This window comes from Crotalus tigris, unplaced genomic scaffold (assembly GCF_016545835.1).
Source record: "Crotalus tigris isolate CLP2741 ecotype Arizona unplaced genomic scaffold, ASM1654583v1 scf7180000024339.11422700, whole genome shotgun sequence".
NCBI lineage: Eukaryota > Metazoa > Chordata > Lepidosauria > Squamata > Viperidae > Crotalus > Crotalus tigris.
This window is the reverse complement of record NW_024100509.1, coordinates 5,844,971-5,871,043: the sequence shown is the minus strand read 5'-3', so window position 1 is coordinate 5,871,043 and position 26,073 is coordinate 5,844,971. Positions and strand designations below refer to the sequence as shown.

The following is a 26,073-nucleotide window of genomic DNA, read 5'->3' as shown; positions in this document are numbered from 1 at the left end:
ACAGGAGATCCTGGAGGGTGAATGAGAATTTATTTAAACAAGAAAAAAATGTCCACAAACTAAAGGAATGTTTAAAGGAATATTTTGCTTTAAATATGAATAAGGGAACATCAATGTCAATGGTGTGGGATGCAAGTAAAGCTTTTATGCGTGGTATTTTGATAAAAATGAATAACTTGCATAGACAGAAACAGATTCAGAAACGTAAAGATTTAGAAGAGGAGATTAAATTAAAAGAGAAACTCCTAATTTCAAACCCTTTAGATGAAAAGGTGAAAGGAGCTATAAAACTGTTAAAAACACAATTTAACATGTTGATGGCTGATCAAGCTGCAACCAATTTACTATTTATGAAACAAAATACATTTTGTAATGCTAATAAACCAGGGAGATGGTTGGCTTATCAGTTAAGAAAGAAACAGAAACAGAGGAATATAGATAAAATAAATTATAATGGTAAATTGGTTTATCAGAAAGAATTGATTAAGAAATCTTTTTTAGAATACTACCAAAAATTATACAAGAGTACTAATATTCAAACTACAGATATAAACAATTATTTAGGTAAAGTTAATTTTCCTAAATTAACAGAAGATCAGGAAAAAGAGATTAATGGTTTAATTACTAAGGAAGAAATTGTTACAGCTATTAAACAATTGAAATTGGGCAAAGCGCCGGGTACGGATGGGTTGACATCTATTTATTATAAAACTCTAGTAGAAGAGATGACTCAACCGTTGTGTGAATTGTTTAATAACTTATTACAGGGGTTAGAGATCCCTCCATCTTGGCGTAATGCATTTATATCACTGATTCCAAAAGACAATCAAGATCTTACATTGCCTAAAAATTATAGGCCTATATCTCTTTTAAATGTGGATTATAAAATTTTTGCAAAAATTTTAGCTAATAGGTTTATGGGGATTTTGCAGCAGATTATACATAAGGATCAATCGGGTTTTATAACTGGAAGGTATATGAAAAATAATGTTAGACAAATTATTAACTTATTAGAGTATTTAGAAAAGAATAACCAAGTCTCTGCAGGCTTGATATTTTTGGATGCTGAAAAAGCCTTTGACCAAGTGAACTGGCAGTTTATGTTATGTTTAATTAAGGAGATGAATTTTGGACAAAATATATTACAAGTACTATCTAATATATATCAAAAACAGACTGCTCAACTTATTGTAAATGGGGGTTTGTCAGAGGCTTTTGTAATAGAAAAAGGTACAAGACAGGGATGCCCGTTATCCCCGTTATTGTTTGTTTTAACATTGGAAATATTGTTGATTAAAATTCGGGAGTCTCAAGAAATAAAAGGAATAGAAATTAATAAAAAAGAATATAAATTAAGAGCCTTTGCAGATGACTTGGTTGTTACTTTGTCTCAACCTATTTGTTCGGTGGTAAAATTATTACAATTGATCCAACAATATGGACGTGTTTCTGGTTTTAAAATTAATAATAATAAGACCAAAATATTAGCTAAAAATATGACTAATGGTGATAAACAGGTTTTAGTTAAGTTAACAGACTTTGAAATTGTTGATAAGGTAAAATATTTGGGGGTTACATTATCTGCTTCCAATGCAAAACTGTATAAAAATAATTATGAAAAGTTGTGGACGGAGATACAGAAGGATTTAAAAAATTGGAACAATTTACAGTTATCCCTTATGGGTAGAATTGCAGTTATTAAAATGAATGTCCTGCCAAAGTTTATTTTTTTGTTTCAAATGTTACCTATTTTAAAGAATGAACGTAATTTAGATGAATGGCAAAAAGGTATTAATAAATTTGTTTGGGCAGGGAAAAAACCAAGGGTGAAACTTAAAATAATGCAAGATTTTCGTGAGAGAGGTGGACTCAAGGTACCAAATATGAAATTGTATTATGATGCTGTAGTATTAACATTGATCAGCGATTGGGTGAATTTAACAAATATAGAAATACTTCATTTGGAAGGTTGGGATTTACTTTTTGGATGGCATGCCTATTTAATATTTAATAAAAAAGTGGATTGGGTTTTTAAGTCTCATATTATAAGAATCTCTTTGCTTAGAGTGTGGAGGAAGTATTATAAATTTGATTTTAAAATACCATTATGGGCTATACCTCGGCATGCCATAGAAGGTATAAGGAAAGGGGTTAATATGGATATGGTTTCTTATGCACAGTTACTTAGATGGGATGGCCAAGACTGGCAGTTAAAATCTTTGGAAGAACTAATACATGAAAATCTAACTTATTCATGGTTCCAATATAGACAAATAGTGGACAGATGGAAGATGGATTGTAAAATGGGCTGGCTTAGAGAAGATGAAACTCTCCTAAAACAAGTAAGAGATCAAAGGCCAACCCATATTAAGAGAGTTTATGGGGTTTTAGTGGAATTGGATTCAGAATCTGAATTAGTTAAAGATTGTATGATTAAATGGGCACAGAATATTGGTGAATCGATTTCAATGGATATTTGGGAACTTATTTGGACAAGAAATGTTAAATTCACACAAGCGCAAAATTTAAGAGAAAATTTTTATAAGATGTTTTATAGATGGCACCTTGATCCAAAGAAAATGTCCATTATGTACTCTAATTTACAGCCGAAATGCTGGAGATGTGGACACTTGGATGCTACTTATTATCATATTTGGTGGACGTGTAAGCATATAAAAGCTTTTTGGATTAAGATATGGTGGAATATTCAGAGAATTTTTAGAAGGAGGGTAAAATTTACTCCGCAATTATTTTTATTAGGTATTGTTACTGATTGTGATGCTAGGGAGGTTATGTTGTTGTTGTTAATTGCGAAGTCGTGTCCGACCCATCGCGACCCCATGGACAACATTCCTCCAGGTCTTCCTGTCCTCTACCATCTTCTGGAGTCCATTTAAATTCACACCTACTGCTTCAGTGACTCCATCCAGCCATCTCATTCTCTGTCGTCCCCTTCTTCTATTGCCCTCAATCTTTCCCAGCATTAGGCTCTTCTCCAGTGAATCCTTCCTTCTCATTAGGTGGCCAAAGTACTTGAGTTTCAACTTCAGGATCTGGCCTTCTAAAGAGCAGTCGGGGTTGATCTCTTCTAGGACTGACCGGTTTGAACGCCTTGCAGTCCAAGGGACTCGCAGGAGTCTTCTCCAGCACCACAGTTCAAAGGCCTCAATTCTTTTGCGCTCAGCCTTTCTTATGGTCCAACTTTCACAGCCATACATTGCAACTGGGAAAATCATGGCCTGGACTATGCGCACTTTTGTTGGCAGGGTGATGTCTCTGCTTTTTAGAATGCTGTCTAGATTTGCCATAGCTTTCCTCCCCAGGAGCAAGCGTCTTTTAATTTCTTGGCTGCAGTCCCCATCTGAGGTGATCTTGGAGCCCAGAAAAATAAAATCTGTCACTACCTCCATTTCTTCCCCATCTATTTGCCAGGAATTGAGAGGGCCGGATGCCATGATTTTGGTTTTCTTAATGTTGAGTTTCAAGCCAACTTTTGCACTCTCCTTCTTCACCCGCATCAAGAGGCTCTTTAGTTCCTCTTCACTTTCTGCCATTAGAGTGGTATCATCTGCATATCTTAGGTTGTTGATATTTCTCCCGGCAATCTTAATTCCAACTTTTGATTCATCTAGCCCTGCCTTTCTCATGATGTGCTCTGCATATAAGTTAAATAGGCAGGGCGACAGTATACAGCCTTGCCGGACTCCTTTTCCAATTTTGAACCAATCAGTGGTTCCGTGTTCGGTTCTCACTGTTGCTTCTTGACCCGCATATAGGTTTCTCAAGAGACAAATGAGATGGTCTGGTACTCCCATCTCTTTAAGAACTTGCCACAATTTGTTGTGATCCACACAATCAAAGGCTTTTGCATAGTCAATGAAGCAGAAGTAGATGTTTTTCTGGAACTCCCTAGCTTTCTCCATGATCCAGCGTATGTTGGCAATTTGATCTCTAGTTCCTCTGCCTCTTCGAAATCCTGCCTGTACTTCTGGTAGTTCTCGATCCACATACTGCTGGAGTCTAGCTTGTAGGATTTTAAGCATAACTTTACTAGCATGTGAAATGAGTGCAATGGTGCGATAGTTTGAACATTCTTTGGCATTGCCTTTCTTTGGAATTGGAATGTAAACTGACCTTTTCCAATCCTGTGGCCACTGTTGAGTTTTCCAAATTTGCTGGCAAATTGAGTGTAGCACTTTTACTGCATCGTCTTTTAAGATTTTGAATAGCTCAGCTGGAATACTGTCACCTCCACTAGCTTTGTTGTTGCTCAGATTTTCTAAGGCCCATTTCACTTCACATTCTAGGATGTCTGGTTCGAGGTCAGTGACCATCTCATTGTGGTTATCTGGGATGTTAAGCTCATTCTTGTATAGTTCTTCTGTGTAGTTTTGCCATCTCTTCTTAATCTCTTCTGCCTCTGTTAGGTCTCTGCCATTTTGGTCCTTTATCATGCCCATCTTTGCATGAAACGTTCCCTTCATATCTCCAATTTTCTTGAAGAGATCTCTGGTCCTCCCTATTCTGTTGTTTTCTTCTATTTCTTTGCACTGTTCATTTAAGAAGGCATTCTTATCTCTTCTAGCTACTCTCTGGAATTCTGCATTCAATTGGGTGTATCTTTCTCTTTCTCCTTTGCCTTTCGCTTCCCTTCTTTCCTCAGCTATTTGCAAAGCTTCCTCAGACAGCCATTTTGCTTTCTTGCATTTCTTTTTCTTTGGGATGGTTTTAGTTGCTACCTCTTGTACAATGTTGCGAACTTCCATCCATAGTTCTTCAGGCACTCTGTCTATCAGATCCAGTTCCTTAAATCTATTTGTCACCTCTACTGTATATTCATCAGGAATATGATTTAGTTCATACCTGAGTGGCCTAGTGCTTTTCCCTACTTTTTTCAATTTAAGCCTAAATTTTGCAACGAGAAGCTCATGATCTGAGCCACAGTCAGCTCCTGGTCTTGTTTTTACTGACTGTATAGAGCTTCTCCATCTTTGGCTGCAGAGCACATAGTCAATCTGATTTCTATGTTGACCGTCTGGTGATGTCCATGTGTAGAGCCGTCTCTTGGGTTGTTGGAAAAGAGTGTTTGTTATGACCATCGTATTCTCTTGACAAAATTCTATTAGCCTGTGCCCTGCTTCATTTTGTACTCCAAGGCCAAACTTGCCTGTTATTCCGGTTATCTTTTGGCTTCCTACCTTAGCATTCCAATCCCCCATGATGATAAGGACATCATTTTTTGGTGTTAATTCTATAAGGTGCTGTAGGGCTTCATAGAACCGGTCAATTTCATCCTCTTCAGCACCAGTGGTTGGGGCATAGATTTGGACTACTGTGATATTGAATGGTTTGCCTTGGATTCGAATTGAGATCATTCTGTCATTTTGGGGATTGTATCCCAGTATTGCTTTTCCTATTCTTTTATTGACTATGAAGGCTACTCCATTTCTTCTGAGGGATTCTTGCCCACAGTAGTATACCTGATGGTCATCTGAGTTAAATTCACCCATTCCTGTCCATTTTAGTTCGCTGATTCCTAAGATGTCGATGTTCATTCTTGTCATCTCTTTTTTGACTACGTCTAGCTTGCCTTGATTCATGGATCTTACATTCCAGGTTCCTATGGAGAAAAAATCTTTACAGCATCGGACTTTCCTTTCACCACCAGATATATCCACAGCTGAGCGTCCTTTCGGCTTTGGCCCAGTCGCTTCATTCTTTCTGGCGCTACTAGTACTAGCCCTCTGCTCTTCCCCAGTAGCATATTGGACACCTTCCGACCTGAGGGGCTCATCTTCCAGCGTCATATCTTTTTCCTTTTAGTACTGTCCATGGGGTTTTCATGGCAAAGATACTGGAGTGGTTTGCCATTTCCTTCTCCAGTGGATCACATTTTGTCAGAACTCTCTGCTATAACCTGTCCGTCTTGGGTGGCCCTGCACGGCATAGCTTATAGCTTCATTGAGTTACGCAAGCCCCTTCGCCACGACAAGGCAGTAATCCATAAAGGGAGGTTATATTGATGCTAAATTTGATTACAGCCACTAGGCTGTTAATAGGACAATATTGGAAGAAGGAATCCTTGCCTATTTTACAAGAGTGGTTTTATAAAGTTTCGTATTTGGCAGAAATGGCAAAGATTTCGGCTTTTTTAAAGGAGCAATCTCAAGAGAAATTTTTTGCGGTATGGGAAAAATGGATAAATTTTATACAACATAATTTAGATATGGAAAAATATTATTTAGCCTTTTTATAACTTGTAATGATTGTTTTTTTTTTTCTTTCTTTCTTTCTTCTTCTGTATTATTATTTATATACTTTTCTATATATGTTTTATTTTTCGCCTACCTCTTTCTTTTTTCTTTCTCTCTCTCTTTTCTTTTTCCCTTTTTTCTTCTTCCTTTTTTTTTAACGTATATTATTATTATATATATTATTATTATGATTTTTATTATTATTATTAATTATCTTATAAATTGTATACGTTATTTTTTAAAATTTGTTAAATAATCCTATACTCAGTTCTGGGAAGTCGGGGGGGGGAGGGTGGGGTGGTTTGGGAGGGGGGGGTGGATGTTTATTTGTAAAATTTTTGAAAAAAATTCAATTAAAAAAAAAAAAAACACGCTTTATCTTACTTTTGAGTGTAAGGGAAATATAAACCCCACAATTGATTTTAGAAATATTTGGTATGAAGCAGATGAAGTTAAGCATAAAAGTCATTGTTTCGAATGGGAAAGTGAAACATGACCTGAATACTTTTTTAGCCCCCAAAAATGTTTAACAAGATCACAAACAATATTATCTAAATTTAACCTCTCACCAATAGTCTGCTATGCAATCCACTAGGCCTTGGTAATAAAGGGCCTCATGCTGTACTGCACTTTCAAGAGCTCTCACTCCAGTGATATTTTGCAGCACATGCTTTACACTCATTATATAGTTTGAAATGCTGGTATCTTCTTTCTGTTCCTTTATAAAATTTCCTTTAGTTAACAGTAAAGCTTCCATGGCTGCATGAAAGTTCTTGCCTTTTTGAAAAGTACCTACAAAACAAGGGGGAAAAAAAGATATATAAAGTTGTTACTCTGGTACAATTAGAGGCCATTTTGCACAAGGATTAAGAACAAATCTTTCAGATTGAATCTGATGATTTATACTTTTATAGAGTGATAATACAAATTCAGCATTACACTTTGTAAAGATCCTTACATATGATGATTTTATAGGACATAGCAGCCCAACTGCCCTTTTTAAAGTGACATTTGACATCTTGAACCTTCAGCTCTCTCCACAGATTTTCTATGGGATTGAGGACTGGCTAGGCCACTCCAGGACCTTAATGTGCTTCTTCTTGAGCCACTCCTTTGTTGCCTTGGCCATGTGTTTTGAGTCATTGCCATGTTGGAATACCCATCCATGACCCATTTTCAATGCCCTGGCTGAGGGAAGGAGGTTCTCATCCAAGATTTGACGGTTTATGGCCCCTCCATTGTCCCTTTTTTTAATTATTAAAAGTTTTACAAATTTATTACAATATAACCCCCCCACCCCTTCCCCCCTCCCCCACTTCCCAGAGCTGATTACAGGGTAACAAATAAACAAACATAATCTAACTAACATAAACCAACTATACTATCAATCAAAACCATAACACACTTTAACTCCTTCTCAAAACAAATATTAACCAATTAAAACAAAAATAATAATATAATTAAAACTATTAATAATTATCTAAAATCTACTCAAAAGCAAGGTAATACTTTTCAGTTTCATATTTCTTTTGAATATAATCAATCCATCTTCTCCAAACCATAATGTATCTTTCTTTCAAGTAGGTGGAGATTTTCGCCATTTCTGCTAAATTAGACACCTTAAGTATCCATTCTTCCAAAATAGGCAGTGAGTTTTTCTTCCAATATTGCCCCACCAATAATCTTGCAGCTGTTATAAGATTCAACATCAAATTGATTTCTTTAACATCAAAATCTACAATAATACCCAACAAAAATAATTGCGGAGTAAACTTTTAGCTTTCTCTTAAAAATCTTTTGAATATTCCACCAAATCTTAATCCCAAAAGCTTTAATATCTCTACAGGTCCACCAGATATGAAAATAAGTTGCATCTAAATTTCACATCTCCAACATTTGGGCTGTAAATTCGGATACATGTGAGACAACTTTTGGGGATCCAAATGCCATCTATAAAACATTTTATAAAAAATTTCTCTTAAATTTTGTGCTTGAGTAAATTTTACATTTCTAACCCAAATTGTCTCCCATGTATCCAATAAAATCGGATCTTGAATATTTTGAGCCCATTTGACCATACAATCTTTAACTAACTCCGTTTCAGAGTCCAATTCTATTAAGGCATCGTCCCTTTGATCCAGTGAAGTTGTCCTGTCTCCTTAGGAGAAAAACACCCCCAAAACATAATGTTTCCACCTCCATGTTTGACGGAGGGGAAGGTGTTTTTGGGGTGACAAGCAGCATTCCTCCTCCTCCAAACACACCGAGTTGAGTTGATGCCAAAGAGCTCAATTTTGGTCTCAACTGACCACAACACTTTCACCCAGTTCTCTGAATCATTCAGATGTTCACTGGCAAACTTCAGATGAACTTGTACATGTGCTTTCTTGAGCAGGAGGGGCTCAAATTTAGCCTGGTATGATCTAAGACAGTGATGGTGAACCTTTTAGTGTGTGGCCAGTTGGGTGGGCATGGCTGTGGTGGTAACGGCAAACTGGGTGGGACTAAAAAGTTCAATCAATCAATTTCAACTTTGCAAGATCTTTTTTTCCCCGCAAGAAGTTGAAATTGACTGATTGAACCTTTTTTTTTGTACATGGCGGAGGAGGCCTAAAGCGAAAAGGTTTTATAAAACCCAGCTGAAGGCCTAGGACTGGGGCGATGGCACGCATACTCACAGAGAGGGCTCTGAGTGCCGCCTCTGGCACCAATGCCATAGGTTCGCTACCACTGCTCTAAGACTTTAAATTCTTGGTGGTCAGTGATAAGCACAAATTTTAATTGACTATACATGATTAAGTTACCTTCTACATTTGATCTCACAATGGAACATTATGTGTAATTGACTGGAAGGCTTCAGAGAAATCAAAGCTGTTTCTTCAGAATACATATGATAATCCACTACAAACTGCAGCATACATAAGAGCAATTAACCATGATAGCAACTATGACTTCCAGATGGGCTATTTAAACAGAACCTAAGACAGATTGCGAGTGTGTATGAACTGTAGTTGTGTATTCATAAACTAGACAAAGGATTGCATTAGATGAATTCTAACACTCTTCCAGCCCTCTTACTGATAATGGAAGAAAAGGGTTACAGACATTTTCACTGTTTATTTGGCCTCTATGGCTCTGGGCACTCAGAAACAGAGCATGTGCTTCTCCAGTTCCTGTATTACAGAGACATTTGTACTAGTTTCATCTGACCATTACTGAGGGTGCATAGAATAATTCTACATCTCCCCATGTAAGGACCTGCCGCCCCCCAGCTGGTCCTTCAGGAAAGCAAAATTCTTGACTCTATTACGGTAAATCAAAAGAACTTTTACCGATAGTGAATGGAAAAGTCAGATGGAATTTGAAGGTCCTGCTCAAAGTGCAAAGCAATTATTTCATTTCCCCCAAGCCCAACCCTCCTGACCAGTACACCGGCAGCCAATATGATGCTGTAGAGATGCTATGAGAACACTGAGGTGCTGGGTGGATAACAGGTCACTGTCAGGGCACAATGACCTTAGAACCAGGCTGGAACTGGCTGGGAAGGAACTGGCTGGGAAGGAATCTTTATAACTGTCACTTACCCTCGCTAATTCCCAAGCAGTTACAACAAAAGTGAAAGCATGCAAGGAATATCAGAAGCCTTCCTCCCCCCCACCCTCCAACAGAATGGCAGAACACCTGTATGGTGGATCTGCCATGCTGCCTCCCAAAAGAATGATGTTATTCCTGCAGAAAAAACATAATAAATAGGAAGACAGGAAACAAGGGATCATTAGACACAATCATTTATCAAGGTATTGCTTATGAAAATGTTTTATAAGTCTGGGAGCCCTCACGTGACATTGATACACCCACTCATTTTTGGCTTTGGGGAAATCCTTCCATGTGACTAAGTACTGGAGTTCCCCCCCCCATGCCTGTGGGAATCCAAAATCTCAAGAATTTCAAAATGTTGCTCCCCATCAACCATTAATGGTGCAGGAGGTAGTGGAAGGCTGGACCTAATAGAAGAAACCTCAGGCTTTAACAAATTACAATGGAACACAGGGTGGACCCTAGGTAGGGATTTTGGCAATTCTAACTCAACAGTCACAGGATTGATGATACACTTAATGTGAAAAGTCCCCATGAACTTAGGTCCCAGCTTCTTCAATAGCTGCAGGGACTGCAGGTAACACGTGGAGAGGTAGACATGATCACCAATTTTGAATGGTCTGGGTTCTGAGAGCTTATTGTCAACTTGAGTCTTATAAGTTTTTTGGGCATCCGCCAGGGCTTTTCTCATGACAGGCCATGTATTCCATTAATTGGGAAATCCAGTCTTTTAATGAAGCCACCAGAGGGGTATTCAGGGGCAGTTCAGGTATAGGAGTAAAGTCTTGACTTGTGGCCAATTGGAAAGTAATGAATCCAGTGCTACTATGCACAGAATTGTTGTAAGCTACTTCTGCAAAAGGCAATTGGTCAGTCCAATCATCTTGTTGATAATTAATAAAGCATCTGATATATTGTTCCAGTATTGAGTTTGCAAGTTCACATCCCCCATTAGTTTGGGGTATTGACTGGAACTGAGTCCCTAATCAGTCCCAAGTAAGTTTAAGAATGCCCGCCAAAATTTTGCACCCCTCTGTCTGAAATGATGTGCTAAGGTGCCCCATGTAATCAATAAATATGATGCAAAAATAATTTGGCTAGCCTCCATGTTGATGGGATCTTTGGACATGGGACAAAGTGTATTTGTTTAGAAAATAAATGTTACGACCCATATAACAAATTTTCCTGAGCTCTCCGGGAGCTCAACAATGAAATCCATAGAGATCTCTCTCCAGGGTGCTGAAAGCTCAGCTACAGTTTGAAGAAGCCCTGGGATTTTCCCTTGTCTTCATTTAGTGCAGAACACAAAAGACAGCTTGCCACATAGCTTTTAATGTTCTTGAGAGATGGCCACCAAAATTCTATTTTTATCAAATGTAAAGTCTTTACAAAACCAAAGTGTGCTGCCACTTTGAAATCATGATGTTTTCCTAAGACCTTTTAGTCTTTGAGTTTCTGGTACATAAAGCTTACCCCCTACCCAAGCCAGTCCATCCTGGATCAAGCAAACGTTGGCATGACTTTGAAACCATGGGACCTTTTTCAATGTGGCCTTAAGGGCCAGGGCCACTCCATTAGCTACTGGAGGCTTCCTTTTCTTCTGTGCTCAAGTAGACACTTGGCCGGCTAGTTGGTAACATGGGAACATTGGTTTGATTATTTCTGCCTTTGGGCAGTTGTATTGAGGCATGCGTGACAGGGCATCGGCTAGGAAGTCCCCCCCCCCTCCGGAGATAGCGCAGCGAGAAATTGAAGCAGTTAAAATACTGTATCCATCACACTTGCTTTGGGGATAGTTTCCAAGGGGTTTTCAATGCCTCTAAATTCTTGTGATCAGTCCAGACCTCAAAAGATATTCTCCTCCCCCCTAGGAAGTGGCTCCAAGACAGGAGTGCCCATCTCACTGCGTATGTCTCCTTCTCCCAAACAGCCCACCTCTGCTCAGTCTCTGATAGTTTCCTAGAGGTATAAGTGCATAGCTGCAGCTGGCCACTTTCTTTTTTTTCCCAACAACACAGCACCCACCTCTACATCACTAGTATCAGCTTGAATAACAAATGGTGCTCTCAGGTCAGGATGTTTTAGCACTGGTTCAGCTGCAAACAATTGCTTGAGCTTCTCAAATGTTACCTAGCATACCACTTTCCATTTTAGAGGTTGACTGGGTTTAAAGCTATCTTTCCTTTTGGTCTTTAGCAGATTTGTAATGGGGAGGGCTATTTGGGCAAATGATGGAATGAACTGCCAAAAAAAGTTGGCAAAACCCAGGAAACTTTGCAGTTGCTTCCTGCAATTCCAATACCACTTTGGCCTTTCAGGGTCCAATCTCCTTGTGTGAAATACTGTAGCTCAGGTAGTCTATTTTTCTTTGGTGGAACTCGCATTTAGAGTTTAGTGTACAGCTTAGCAGCTCGTGGTTTCTAAAGAACTGCTCACGTGCTCCACCTTTGTTTCAGTGTAAATCAAAATATCATCCAAGTACACTAATAACCCCTTGTACAAATGCTTGTGAAGAACTCCATTGATTTAAGTGCATGAACACAGCAGAGGCTCCCTGTAGCCCAAACAGAAGCACTTTGAAGTGGAAACAACCCAATGGGCAATTGAAAGTTGTCTTCCACTCATCACCTTCCCTGATTCTCATGCAGTAATACGCTTCCCACAAGTCCAATTTAGTAAATATTTTGCCCTCAGCCAAGTGGGCTAACATATCCTTCATTGGGGTAAGGGGTAGTTGTTTTCCACATATACTGTGTTAAGCCCTCTATAGTCCACACATAAGACAAGAGTTCCCATCTTTCTTTTCTCAGAAAAGGATTGAAGCCGCCACTTGGAGTTGTGCTGGCTGTGTGAAACCTCGGGCAAGATTCTTGTCAATGAACAATCAGTTCCTTCAGTTCCTGTGGGGTCATTGAATATAGCTTCTATTTTGGCAACTTAGCCCCCGGCACGATCTCTATGGCACAGTCAATAGGCCAATGGGAAGTGAGCTCATACGACCCCTTTTCACTAAACACATCTCTGAGATCTCAATATTCCTTGTGTACGGTGGTGATATCCTTCCCGTGTGGCTGCCCCAATTCATGCTGTGGGGCAACTGCTTTCTGAATCTTTCCCCACTCCCAGGAGGGGAGCCCATTCGGATTTTTAATAGGCCCCTCCTTCAGTTCATGTAGGGGATCCATTTCTTTAGCCAAGCTAACCCTAGTACTAGGGGGGTCATTCCATCTTGGATCCCCAGTTTCTCAACTAGTGCTGGTCTTCCCTGCAGGACTGGGGTTCACTTTCTTGGTTGGGCGGCTGGTTTTGCACTCTGCCACCCTGTGCTTCTTGGCTGCACTTAAAACAGGCAGTGGAGCGAACCTGCAGAGTTTGTGGCTTAACCACTTCCCTCTTCTCCGGGAGCGATTTCTTCCATGGCCGTGCCACATGGTACTTGTGTACTTGGTCAATTTCCACCTCCTCTGCCAGGACATACCAGTTGTGGAAGGTTGCAGGGGCCCGCCTCAAGATGCAGGTGTTGTAAAGGTCTGTGTTTAATCTACCTTTGTAGCATCTTATTAGGATGTCCTCTGGCCAGTTGTTGAGTTGGTACACCAGATCATGAAATACCTTGGTGTACTCTGCCACAGTTTTACAACATTGCCTCACGGTCTTTATGTGATCTCTTGCTGTGTGGTCAGCGACGAGATTCTTGAATCAATGGCAGAAGGCCATCATGTAGCGGTCGAAATTTCTCAGTTTGAGTGTGTTCACATTCATTCCAGCACCAGGATGACACTCTTCACCTTGGCACCCTCAATGGGGATCTCCAACCCATATTTTTGCATGTATGTCAAGACATGGGCCAGGAAGAACCACAACTGCTGAGGATCTCCATCAAACTTCACATCCAAGGATAGGGTTTTGTGCCTCTTTGGTTTTGTCGTGTCTCCACCCCAAGCATGGCTCAGGTGGGTATTTTTTTTAAAAAAATATGTTTTATTGATTTTTAACATACACCTTAATATTTGGTAAACATCATGTTGTCTGGGTTAGTATTTAAAAAACAATAACAATTAATTTCTATAATTCTATAGTCCATATAATAACTTTACTTGATTTCCTCTTCTTCCAATAATATTCTCTTTAACCAACCTTAAATTAATAATTCTTATTTAAATAAATCCCCTTTATGGATTACTGCCTTGTCATGGCGAAGGGGCTTGTGTAACTCAATGAAGCTATAAGCTATGCCATGCAGGGCCACCCAAGACGGACAGGTCATAGCAGAGAGTTCTGACAAAATGTGATCCACTGGAGAAGGAAATGGCAAACCACTCCAGTATCCTTGCCATGAAAACCCCATGGACAGTACTAAAAGGCAAAAAGATATGACGCTGGAAGATGAGCCCCTCAGGTCGGAAGGTGTCCAATATGCTACTGGGGAAGAGCAGAGGACTAGTACTAGTAGCGCCAGAAAGAATGAAGCGACTGGGCCAAAGCCGAAAGGACGCTCAGCTGTGGATATATCTGGTGGTGAAAGGAAAGTCCGATGCTGTAAAGATTTTTTTCTCCATAGGAACCTGGAATGTAAGATCCATGAATCAAGGCAAGCTAGACGTAGTCAAAAAAGAGATGACAAGACTGAACATCGACATATTAGGAATCAGCGAACTAAAATGGACAGGAATGGGTGAATTTAAATCAGATGACCATCAGGTATACTACTGTGGGCAAGAATCCTCAGAAGAAATGGAGCAGCCTTCATAGTCAATAAAAGAATAGGAAAAGCAATACTGGGATACAATCCCCAAAATGACAGAATGATCTCAATTCGAATCCAAGGCAAACCATTCAATATCACAATAATCCAAATCTATGCCCCAACCACTGGTGTTGAAGAGGATGAAATTGACCGGTTCTATGAAGCCCTACAGCACCTTATAGAATTAACACCAAAAAATGATGTCCTTATCATCATGGGGGATTGGAATGCTAAGGTAGGAAGCCAAAAGATAACCGGAATAACAGGCAAGTTTGGCCTTGGAGTACAAAATGAAGCAGGGCACAGGCTAATAGAATTTTGTCAAGAGAATAAGATGGTCATAACAAACACTCTTTTCCAACAACCCAAGAGACGGCTCTACACATGGACATCACCAGATGGTCAACATAGAAATCAGATTGACTATGTGCTCTGCAGCCAAAGATGGAGAAGCTCTATACAGTCAGTAAAAACAAGACCAGGAGCTGACTGTGGCTCAGATCATGAGCTTCTCGTTGCAAAATTTAGGCTTAAATTGAAAAAAGTAGGGAAAAGTACTAGGCCACTCAGGTACGAACTAAATCATATTCCTGATGAATATACAGTAGAGGTGACAAATAGATTTAAGGAATTAGATCTGATAGACAGAGTGCCTGAAGAACTATGGATGGAAGTTTGCAACATTGTACAAGAGGTAGTAACTAAAACCATCCCAAAGAAAAAGAAATGCAAGAAAGCAAAATGGCTATCTGAGGAAGCTTTGCAAATAGCTGAGGAAAGAAGGGAAGAGAAAGGCAAATGAGAAAGAGAAAGATACACCCAATTGAATGCAGAATTCCAGAGAATAGCTAGAAGAATGCCTTCTTAAATGAACAGTGCAAAGAAATAGAAGAAAACAACAGAATAGGGAGGACCAGAGATCTCTTCAAGAAAATTGGAGATATGAAGGGAACGTTTCATGCAAAGTTGGGCATGATAAAGGACCAAAATGGCAGAGACCTAACAGAGGCAGAAGAGATTAAAAAGAGATGGCAAAACTACACAGAAGAACTATACAAGAACGAGCTTAGCGTCTCTGATAACCACGATGGGGTGGTCATTGACCTCGAGCCAGACATCCTAGAATGTGAAGTGAAATGGGCCTTAGAAAAGCTGAGCAACAACAAAGCTAGTGGAGGTGACAGTACTCCAGCTGAGTTATTCAAAATCTTAAAAGACGATGCAGTAAAAGTGCTACACTCAATTTGCCAGCAAATTTGGAAAACTCAACAGTGGCTACAGGACTGGAAAAGCTCAGTTTACATTCCAATTCAAAGAAAGGCAATGCCAAAGAATGTTCAAACTATCGCACCATTGCACTCATTTCACATGCAAGTAAAGTTATGCTTAAAATCCTACAAGCTAGACTCCAGCAGTATGTGGATTGAGAACTACCAGAAGTACAGGCAGGATTTCGAAGAGGCAGAGGAACTAGAAATCAAATTGCCAACATATGCTGGATCATAGAGAAAGTTAGGGAGTTCCAGAAAAACATCTACTTCTGCTTCATTGACTATGCTAAAGCCTTTGATTGTGTGGATCACAACAAATTGTGGCAAGTTCTTAAAGAGATGGGAATACCAGACCATCTTATTTGTCTCTTGAGAAACCTATATGCAGGTCAAGAAGCAACAGTGAGAACTGGACACGGAACCACTGATTGGTTCAAAATTGGAAAAGGAGTCCAGCAAGGCTGTATACTGTCGCCCTGCCTATTTAACTTATATGCAGAGCACATCATGAGAAAGGCAGGGCTAGATGAATCAAAAGTTGGAATTAAGATTGCCGGGAGAAATATCAACAACCTAAGATATGCAGATGATACCACTCTAATGACAGAAAGTGAAGAGGAACTAAAGAGCCTCTTGATGCGGGTGAAGAAGGAGAGTGCAAAAGTTGGCTTGAAACTCAACATTAAGAAAACCAAAATCATGGCATCCGGCCCTCTCAATTCCTGGCAAATAGATGGGGAAGAAATGGAGGTAGTGACAGATTTTATTTTTCTGGGCTCAAAGATCACCTCAGATGGGGACTGCAGCCAAGAAATTAAAAGACGCTTGCTCCTGGGGAGGAAAGCTATGGCAAATCTAGACAGCATACTAAAAAGAAGAGACCTCAACCTGCCAACAAAAGTGCTTATAGTCCAGGCCATGGTTTTCCCAGTTGCAATGTATGGCTGTGAAAGTTGGACCATAAGAAAGGCTGAGCGCCAAAGAATTGAGGCCTTTGAACTATGGTGCTGGAGAAGACTCCTGCGAGTCTCTTGGACTGCAAGGCGTTCAAACCGGTCAGTCCTAGAAGAGATCAACCCCGACTGCTCTTTAGAAGGCCAGATCCTGAAGTTGAAACTCAAATACTTTGGCCACCTAATGAGAAGGAAGGCCTCACTGGAGAAGGGCCTAATGCTGGGAAAGATTGAGGGCAATAGAAGAAGGGGACGACAGAGAATGAGATGGCTGGATGGAGTCACTGAAGCAGTAGGTGTGAACTTAAATGGACTCCAGAAGATGGTAGAGGACAGGAAGACCTGGAGGAACATTGTCCATGGGTCGCGATGGATCGGACACGACTTCGCAATTAACAACAAACAACAACAATTTAAATAAATGACAATTAATATAAACATTTTTCTCATGTTTCTGCAAATAATAACCACATCAGTATAAAGTTTCTTTTTATTAATCATCATGATTGCCTCATCATAAATTCTTATTTAAATTTGTTTTCCCCACAGTATTCAAAACATTCTGACTGATTAATATTTTCTCAAAATTGGTTACACTTAAGTATTTAAATCTTTTTTTCTCGTACAAGCCATCACATTTTTTTACATTTCGCATATCTTAAAAGAAAATAAGAGAGAGAGAAAAAAGTCAAAACAAAGAAAACATTTCTTTTATATAAATCATCCCAACATTTTTATATTTCTCATGTCAAAAAAAAAAAATCAAACACAAAAGAAAAAGGAAAGAAGGCGTGCTATATTTCTTTAGGGGCTCATTCCTCTTAAACTAATCTTCATTTATATTAAAAATCTTTCTAATTCTTTAACCATATTGAAACAAATGTTTAATTTTTCAATACTCCCTCTGGTACTTCCCATCATCTAATTTCTTAATTCTCATGTTAGTCTTTTTTTTTTTTTGCCCAACATCTTTCCTGTTCAATATCCTTCAATGAGTCAAAGAATCTTCCCATAATCTTATAAATGTTGTTGCAGGTACAAAAGGCAAAACAGGTAAGATATTTTTATAGGAAGGTTTCGCCTCTTCATATTCATTGAAAATCTTTTCCTTTTTGTCTTTCTTGATTTTATTTATTATTTTTTGTCTCTCAAGATCTCATAGTTCTCCTGGCAAAATCCATTTTACCAAATCTTTTTTCATGTCCTCAACTTATTTTGTAATCTTAAAGTGTAGTTTGTCTTTTCCATGTCCAGAGTTCCCTGTAATTTTTTTTCCATCTGGATTAAGTCATAATTCCTAGTATTGTTAAATTCCATCTTGAAATCTCTCTCCTCTGTCTCATAATTAGGTTTTTTTCTCAGAGCTGTTCTTTGTTATTAAGACATTGAAGGTCATCAAGATCAAATTTATCTTTTCCTGGGCCCTGCCAGTCTCTGTAGTAGAGCAGCTGTTGTAATATTTTCATAAACCACTAGATGTCAGCACCAGTTCTTTCAGTAATAAACATTTACTTCTGGTTTGATGATATAAAAGGAAAATCTTAACAAATTCCACCAATTTCAAACTTATCCAAATTAAGTTTTATATTCTTTTATTTCAATATATTTGTCAGAATCCAATTATATTTCATTTCTAGCTACCTACTCTGATAAAAACCCATTTCTTACTCTCTCTGGATCTGTCATACTACGAAAGGGGAGGAGGATAAGAATAGGGGGTTTTATGACTCTCACTTCCTTCATTAAACTACAAAGTGACTGGATGTTGATTCTCATCAAGAAGACTGACCATAACAATATGGCCATCGCCTTTCATCTACTCTCTCTGAAGTCTCCCTTTTGCCGGCAGTGAGGGAAAAGGGGGGAACAATGCAACGTCTGGGATCTGGGAAAAGAGAAGATGAGTGATCATCGCCCGGAAGAACTGTGGGGTGTGGGCTGCTTAGGAACACTTTAATAAAAACATTGAAGGATGGGAGAGAATTCCCCAGGTCCTGTCTAGCATGCCTGCAATCATTTTCTCTTAATAAAGATGCCTGTTGGAAGAGACATTCCAAGAGTTCTGTCTTCTTAAGATGTAAAGTGAGGTGGGTCCTTACAATATTTTTATTCTCCCTGAAAGGTTTAACTCACTGCTCCCGTCTGCAGGAGGATGGGGTAAAAATCCCCCTCCTTCTCACTTTCAGAAGTGTTTTGCTTCTTGGGGTCCCCCCCAGGAAATCAGTTTCCAAACAGAAGATAGAAAATAACTGTTCTTACCCAGTTCCAAACAAGTTGTTACAGTCAGCTTGAAGGAGTACTTTTGGACTTCGGTTGCTTGTAGTTTGGGCTACACCAGCGGTTCTCAACCTGTGGGTCGCGACCCTTTTGGGGTCGAATGACGCTTTCACAGGGGTTGCCTAAGACCATTGGAAAACACATATTTCCGATGGTCTTAGGAACCGAGACAGTGCTCCTCTATCTGGCCGCCACCGCCACCATCCTCCTCCTCCGGCTCCGCCTCCAGGGCACCCTTCACCTCTGACAGCGCCTGCTCCTGCCGCCTCAGCGCCATCCCGCAGCAGCCATGCCAACTCCCAGCTGCTGGCCGGGAGCCGGGCTGACCGCCAGCTGATTTCCAGGAGCCAGGCTGACACGTGGAGGCTAGGCCAACTCTCAGCTGATGTGCGCACGCCGGGCCAACTCTCATCTGGCTGTTGGGAGCCAGGCGGTGTGTAGTGGCCCTGCCGGTTCCCCTCCGACGTCCGGACGCCAACCCAACTCCCAGCTGACTGTCAGGAGTCAGGAGGCCATGAGGATGTTGGCCAGCTGCTGGCTGCATCCTCCCCGTCTCCCGGCTCATGGCAAGCCCATGTGCTCCCAACGCCGCCCCGGGCCGGCTCAGCTGCATGGGTGTCCGGTCCGAGCTGAGCCGGGTCTGGGCCGCTGCTGGTGCTGCTGCTGGGCTGCTCTGCTGCTGCCGGCTGAGCTGAGCTGCAGTACTGAGCTGGTCCCCATGCCTCCTGGTTGCCTGGCCGCGCTTCGCCCCGGCCACCCTCTGCACCGCACCAGAGCTTCCCCCGCGCCGCCCCGCCCACCTCCCTCACTGCCGGAGGCTGCCTTAGCCCTCTGATGTCCAGCGCGGCCCTGGCGGGCAGGAGCAACTCCTTCCTGGCTTGGCGGGCTCTGGGCCTCGGAAGCGGCCATGCGGCGGGGAAGAGGGCGATGCCCGCATGTGCGTCGGAGGCCAGCCAGATGGGCCGGGAAGGGAGAAGCGGCGCCTGAGTGGGAGCTGGCGCTCCGGCTGCGCCCCTCTCACATGTGACAAGTTGGGGAAGGGTCATGGCAGTGAAGGGCTGCACAGTGTGGAAAGGGGCTCCCACAATCCCGCCGCTGCAGGTCCTGTGGGGAGTGGCTGGGAGAGGGCAAGAGGTGCCAGGATGAGGATGGGGGGCTGCAGACTACCATCCCCAGCAACCCTAAAAAGCACTGTGGAAGAGTGGGGAATGCTGGGAGTTGCAGTTCATCACCATCTGGAAAAACATGACTCTCCAAAGATCAATCCTTCCTGCCTTCCTTCCATCTCCATCCCTTCCCCTTCAATCTCTCCTTCCTTCCTTCCCCCTTCAATCTCTTTCCTTCTCCATCCCTTTCCCCTTCAATCTTCCTTCCTTCCTTCCATCTCCATCCCTTCCCCTTCAATCTCTCTTCTTCCTTCCTTCCTTCCCCCTTCAATCTCCTTCCTTCTCCATCTCCTTTCTTTCTCCTTCAATCTTCCTTCCTTCCTTCCATCTCCATCCCTTCCCCTCCTTCCTTCATTCCTTCCCTCCTTCCATCTCCATCCCTTCCCCTTCAATCTCTTTCTCCTTCCTTCCTTTCCCCTTCAATCTCCTTCCTTCTCCATCTCCTTCCTTTCCCCTTCAATCTTCCTTCCTTCCTTCCCCTTCCCTCCCTCCCATTACCATGGATCTGGAGGAAAAACCTGCTGAGTGGGTGGTGGCATTCCATGATGAGGCAGTTCCAGAATTGGGAGATGTGGATGACTTCCTAGAGGAGCTCCGGGTCAGGAGACCCCACACAGGCCCGCTGGGCAGAAACCAGAATCCACTCTATAAGGCAGGGAAGTTGATCAGTAGCCAATTATATTCGAGAATTCTGCAGCCTGGCTGATAGATTAAGAGGGTGGCCGGAGCACTTACTGGTCTACCATTTCTGAGACGGACTAAACAAGGAGCTATATCACAACTGCCTGCCCCAGGAGATCATGGACGACCTCAACGCATGATATCAGCTGGCTACCAGGGTAGAGTTAGACCTGTTGGGAGTACAGGTAGCATGCAGCTCAAGAAAGCCACCCCCAAGGCCAGGAGAAGCGCCTGTCAATGCGCAAGTGAGCAACTCCATAATTAGTTTCTAGAGGCTTGCTTCCGATGTGGCAAGTAGGGCCATTGGACTGCTAACTGCCTAGCCCCCCAGCCTGTATCGATACCAAGAGCCCTGAGCCAGCCTAAGCCAAAGAAATCACCGAAGATGAAGAGGTGGGCAGCGCAACAGGTCATGGAGGTTTCCCCCTTGTCCAGCGAAAGGAAGGGAACGCCAACCCCCCACAAGCCTGGTCTGGTCTTCTATGCCAGTGATAGCGAGGGGAAAGACGACCTGATGGTAAGTGGAGCCATCACCCCACTAACCGAGTCGAGATTTTAGTGCCCCAATCAGGAGTAAGGGGGAGCTTTACCTCCTTGTTAGACTCAGGATGCACCCAGTGCTTAGTCAGCTTGAAGATGGGAAAGGTAGGGCTGAAACATAGACAGACTGAGACAGCCCATGAAGTTCAAGCAGGTGGATAGTTGACTCATGGGGAAGGTGCCTGCAACCTGCCTAATGGAGCCAGTGAGTCTCAAGGCAGGAGCCCATGAAGAAACCATTCAGTTTATCATAGCCCCAAAGTTGGCAGAGAAATGGAATCCATCAACTGACTGGAGGATTAGCAAGCGGTACCTAAGGAACAAAGTTGAGAAATTGCAGGGAGTGGAGAAACCACTGAAAGTTAAATGGGCAATGTCATCTGAGAAAGTGAAAGCTGAGTCAGTTAAATTGCTAACAAAGCATGTATGAGCCGAGCCTCCCGAAGAAATACTGATTTGGCAGGAGTATTTAGCGAGCAGGAGTCAGACGTATTCCCACCTCACCACCCCTTGGACTGCGTAAATTGCTGCCTGGGGCAAAGCTTCCCAAACCAAAGATACACTCCATGACACAAGAGATGGAAGAGCTCCAGAATTTTGAGGATAAGAATTTGGCTAGTGGCTTTATCCAGCCAGCAAAATCTAGGGTGGCAGGATTGGTGCTTTTCAAGGAGAAAAAGGATGGTTCTTTAAAATAGTGCATCAATTTTTGGGGAACGGGGTTTGCATGTACCCCCGTTCCCCAATATGTACCCCTCCCCCTCCTGAGAGACATGCTTGGGGTACATGTCCAAAGGGAAGGTATTCACCAAACTGGACTTGAAGCATACTACTGAGTGAGGATTGAGGAGGATGGATGGAAAATGGCTTTTAATTGCCCTTTAGGGTGCTACCAGTTCCAGGTGTTGCCCTTTGGATTACAGGGAGAGCCCACTGTGTTCATGCAGCTGATTAATGAGGTGCTGCATAAGCACCTATACAAGGGGATGGGGGTGTATCTGGATGACATTCTCATCTACTCTGAGACAATAGAGGATCATGTGAAATTAGTGAGAGAGGTGCTGAGAAAACTGTTGCAAACTAAGCTTTATGCCAAGCTATCCAAGTGTGACTTCCACAAACTAGCTTGGACTACCCGGGCTACCATGTATCTAGTGAAGGAGTGGAGATGGACCCTGGAAAGATCAAAGCAATATTAGAATGGGAAGCCCCACGAACCAGAAGGCAGCTGCAAAGCTTCTTGGGCTTTGCCAACTTTTACCAGCAGTTCATCCCTTCATTCATGCAAATAGCTCTGCTCATTACTGAGCTGTTAAAAATGGGAGGAGGGGGGCTAAACCCAAGCTGAGCCAGCCACTAAATTGGACTATGGAATGTTAAGCGGCCTTCGAGAAGTTGAAACAGCCCTTTGCTGTGAAACTGAGCCTTAAGCACCCAAATCTGCCACAACTATTCATGATCCAGGGCGACACAAGCAATATAGCACTGGAGGCTGTCCTACTTCAGAAGAATGAGCAGGGAAAATGCCAACCCTGTGCCTACACCTCCTGGAAGTTAACCGACACCAAAAGGCAGTATGTGTGCTGTTCCATTCACTCACTCACGCATAAAGTGTGGGTTTAGAGAGTTTATTGCTGTTCCCCAGCAATTCCGTTCACCCAGCCTCGGAACTGTCCCAAATATATCCAGGTCAAGGTTAATCCACCAAGCAATGGCCAATAGTCCATAAAAAAATGGAAAGTTGCTCCAACAAATAAGTCCATCAACCAAAGTTAACTCCATCAGGCCGAACTGAAATATACCCACAGGAGCTCACTTGGCAAAAGAAGTTCAGAGTCCCCAAGGCACAAAGTCAAGCTGGAAGCACAAGGAATACACAACCATAAACCAAACATGTTCCCAGCAACGCTTCCCTCTGCCTGCTGTGATAAATAGCTTTCCGGTGCAGCCCATCAAGATAGGTGGACTTTCTCCTGAGTAATCTGGAAGATCTCCACTGCTCCTGTCTTTTCTCTGTCCTGTATGCTCTTGGATCTACCACGGAAGGCAGCTCCTCCTAACTTTTACTGACCGCTCGCCCCTGCAAGCTGTCTTCAATTGAAGCTGTAAATCTCTTTTGGCTGGATGTTCAGAGTCATTAATTAACTCAGTCCCTAATGTGCCAGGAATGAGCTCATTCTCCCTCGAGCCAGCTTCTGGCTCTACAGAGGCAGAGGAGTTGTCCAAGAGAGACATCACAGTACGGGAAAAGGAGGCTTATGCAGTCCAATGGGTGTTACTGACTTGAAGACAATTTTTAGAGGGCAGTAAGATCCCCTTTCAGGTGTGGACAGATCACAAGAATCTAGCTGCCCTGAGGACTCCTAGGAAGCTATCCCCTAAGCAAGTCCGATGGGCACAGTATTTCAACAGGTTCAGCTTTACCCTTCGCTACCAGCCGGGGGGGGGGGGAAGAATTCTCCCGCTTGCCCCAATACAAAAGTACCCATAAAGAGATAGTTAATTCAATCATTCCCTCCAGGCAGCTGGCAGCACACAGTTCTACAGGATCGGGATTGTCGGACCATCAGCAACCAGCCAATAATGCGTTAACCCAAAAACTGAAGTAAGCCCTAAGGAAAGATGAGTGGTTCTGGAATCATAAGGATGTTCAGAGTCATTAACAGTGAGAGAAGACCTGGCATGGAAGGAGAATAAACTGTATGGCTTATTCCATACCAGTCTAAGGCCAGTCTAAGAACCCAGATCCTGCAACGAAGCCATGTGAAACCTGCAAGGGCACTTCGGATTCATGAAAACCCTCCATCTGGCCAAGAGGCCCTTCTGGTGACACAAAATGAACAAGGACATAAAAAACTATGTTACTGGATACCTGATATGTGCCTCTGCAAAATGCCAGGAAAGCCCCTGGGGCTGTTGCAGCCAGTAGAGAACTGTGTGTGTGTGTGTGTGTGTGTGTGTGTGTGTGTGTGTGCGCGCTTTATTGGGTTTTTTTACATATTACCATCAATATTTAGTAAACAGTGTGTTGTCTGGATTTGCATTTACAAATAATCAATAACAGTTAATTTCTATAGTTCCATACTCCACATAGTAGCTTTCCTTGATTCTCTCTTCTTCCAATAATATTCTCTTTTATCAATCTTAAATTAGTACATTTCTTGATAGTTTTAGAAGATAACCATTAAATATCTATGAATATCCTCCACCTCATTATTAAGCTTTTTTTTCTAATAAATTATCTAGATCTTATCATAGATCCTGCTTTTAGAGTTCTCATTTAAATTTATTTTCCCCTCAATATTCAAAAGAAAACATTTTTACATGTTAAAATTTTCTTAAAGTTAATTGCACTTATATATTGAAGTCTTTTTCCTCATATGAACCATCCCAACACTTACATTTTTCATATCTTGAAACAGAAAGGACAGAAATAATATATTGTCTTAAACTATCCTCTTAAAAAATATCTTTAAAAATATCCTCTTAAACTAGAATACATTTATAATCAATATTTCATTTTAAAGCATATTGAAGTTTTCAAAATCCATTATATTTAGTATATTTCCCTCATATAAATCATCCCAAACATTTTTGTATTTCTCATATCATAGGCAAAAAATACTACATTGCTTAAGGACCCTATTCCTCCTAATCTGGTGGGAGTTCCTAAAGTTAATTCATTTGTATTCAAAATTTTACTTCTTTAACCATATTATCAGACCCACTTCAAAACCTTATCCCAAGAAAGAAGGACTCTTGTAACAGTTTCTTTCCAAAAGGAACTTTTATTAGGAGAAGCTGATAGCTGGCATAATAGGCAGGATCTGAGGGTTTCCCACTCAGATCAATAGGTTAAGAGTCCCAAGCATAACCTCACCCCAATAATTCATCCGGTCAGTTTGAATGGGCCAATCCCCAGGTGTTGTCCGCTGTGGGAAAGGAGCTGATAATGGGGTCCTTTCTCATGCTTGTAAAGATGTTGGGTCTTCGCATTTTCCCTTCTGCAGCGAGATGGCCGGAGGCACATTCCTTTCTCACCCCAAGGTAACATCAAGGAAGTGACAGTTCAAAGAGTAAAAATGTAGGAACAGCAGAAAGGATACATTGTAGCAAAGCAGAATAATATATCACAGAGTCTTCTTCGCTCAAGAGAATGGGAGAACCCTCAGAAAGAAATGAACTAGGAAAAAAAATGAGATGGATTCCCCCCTAGGAAAAGAATGGGTTCTGACATATATTCAAACAAGTACTTAATAAGTATTCCATCAAACCCGTTCCGTCATCTAATTTCTTAATTCTGGCTTTAGCCCTTTTTTTTTTTTGCCAAATCTTTTTCCTAATCAGTATATTTCATCGAACCCCAAGATCTTTTGTAGATGTTGTTGTCAGCACAAAAGATAAGCCAATTAGAGTGTTTTTGTGGGAATATTCTTCAGAGCTCTTTTTCTTTTTCTCTCTCTTAGTTTCTCCCATCATCTTTTTTCTCTCAAGTTCTTGGAATCTTGATGTAGAGGTTATCTTTTCCATGTCCATTATTTCCTGGAAGCTTTTCTCCATCTGGATTACATCACAGTTCCTTCCATT

The 26,073-nt window shown here is 41.5% G+C and overlaps 1 protein-coding gene across 4 annotated transcripts in view; it reads right to left on the bottom strand.

Moving 5' to 3' along the window:
• Positions 1-26,073, bottom strand: part of MGME1 (mitochondrial genome maintenance exonuclease 1) — a 46,283-nt gene that overhangs the window by 5,948 nt on the left and 14,262 nt on the right. For all 4 annotated transcript variants that reach the window (XM_039326121.1, XM_039326122.1, XM_039326123.1 and 1 more), the window contains exon 3: positions 6,824-7,046. In XM_039326121.1, the coding sequence (XP_039182055.1) occupies positions 6,824-7,046 (223 nt within the window). The remainder of the gene's footprint in view (positions 1-6,823; positions 7,047-26,073) is intronic.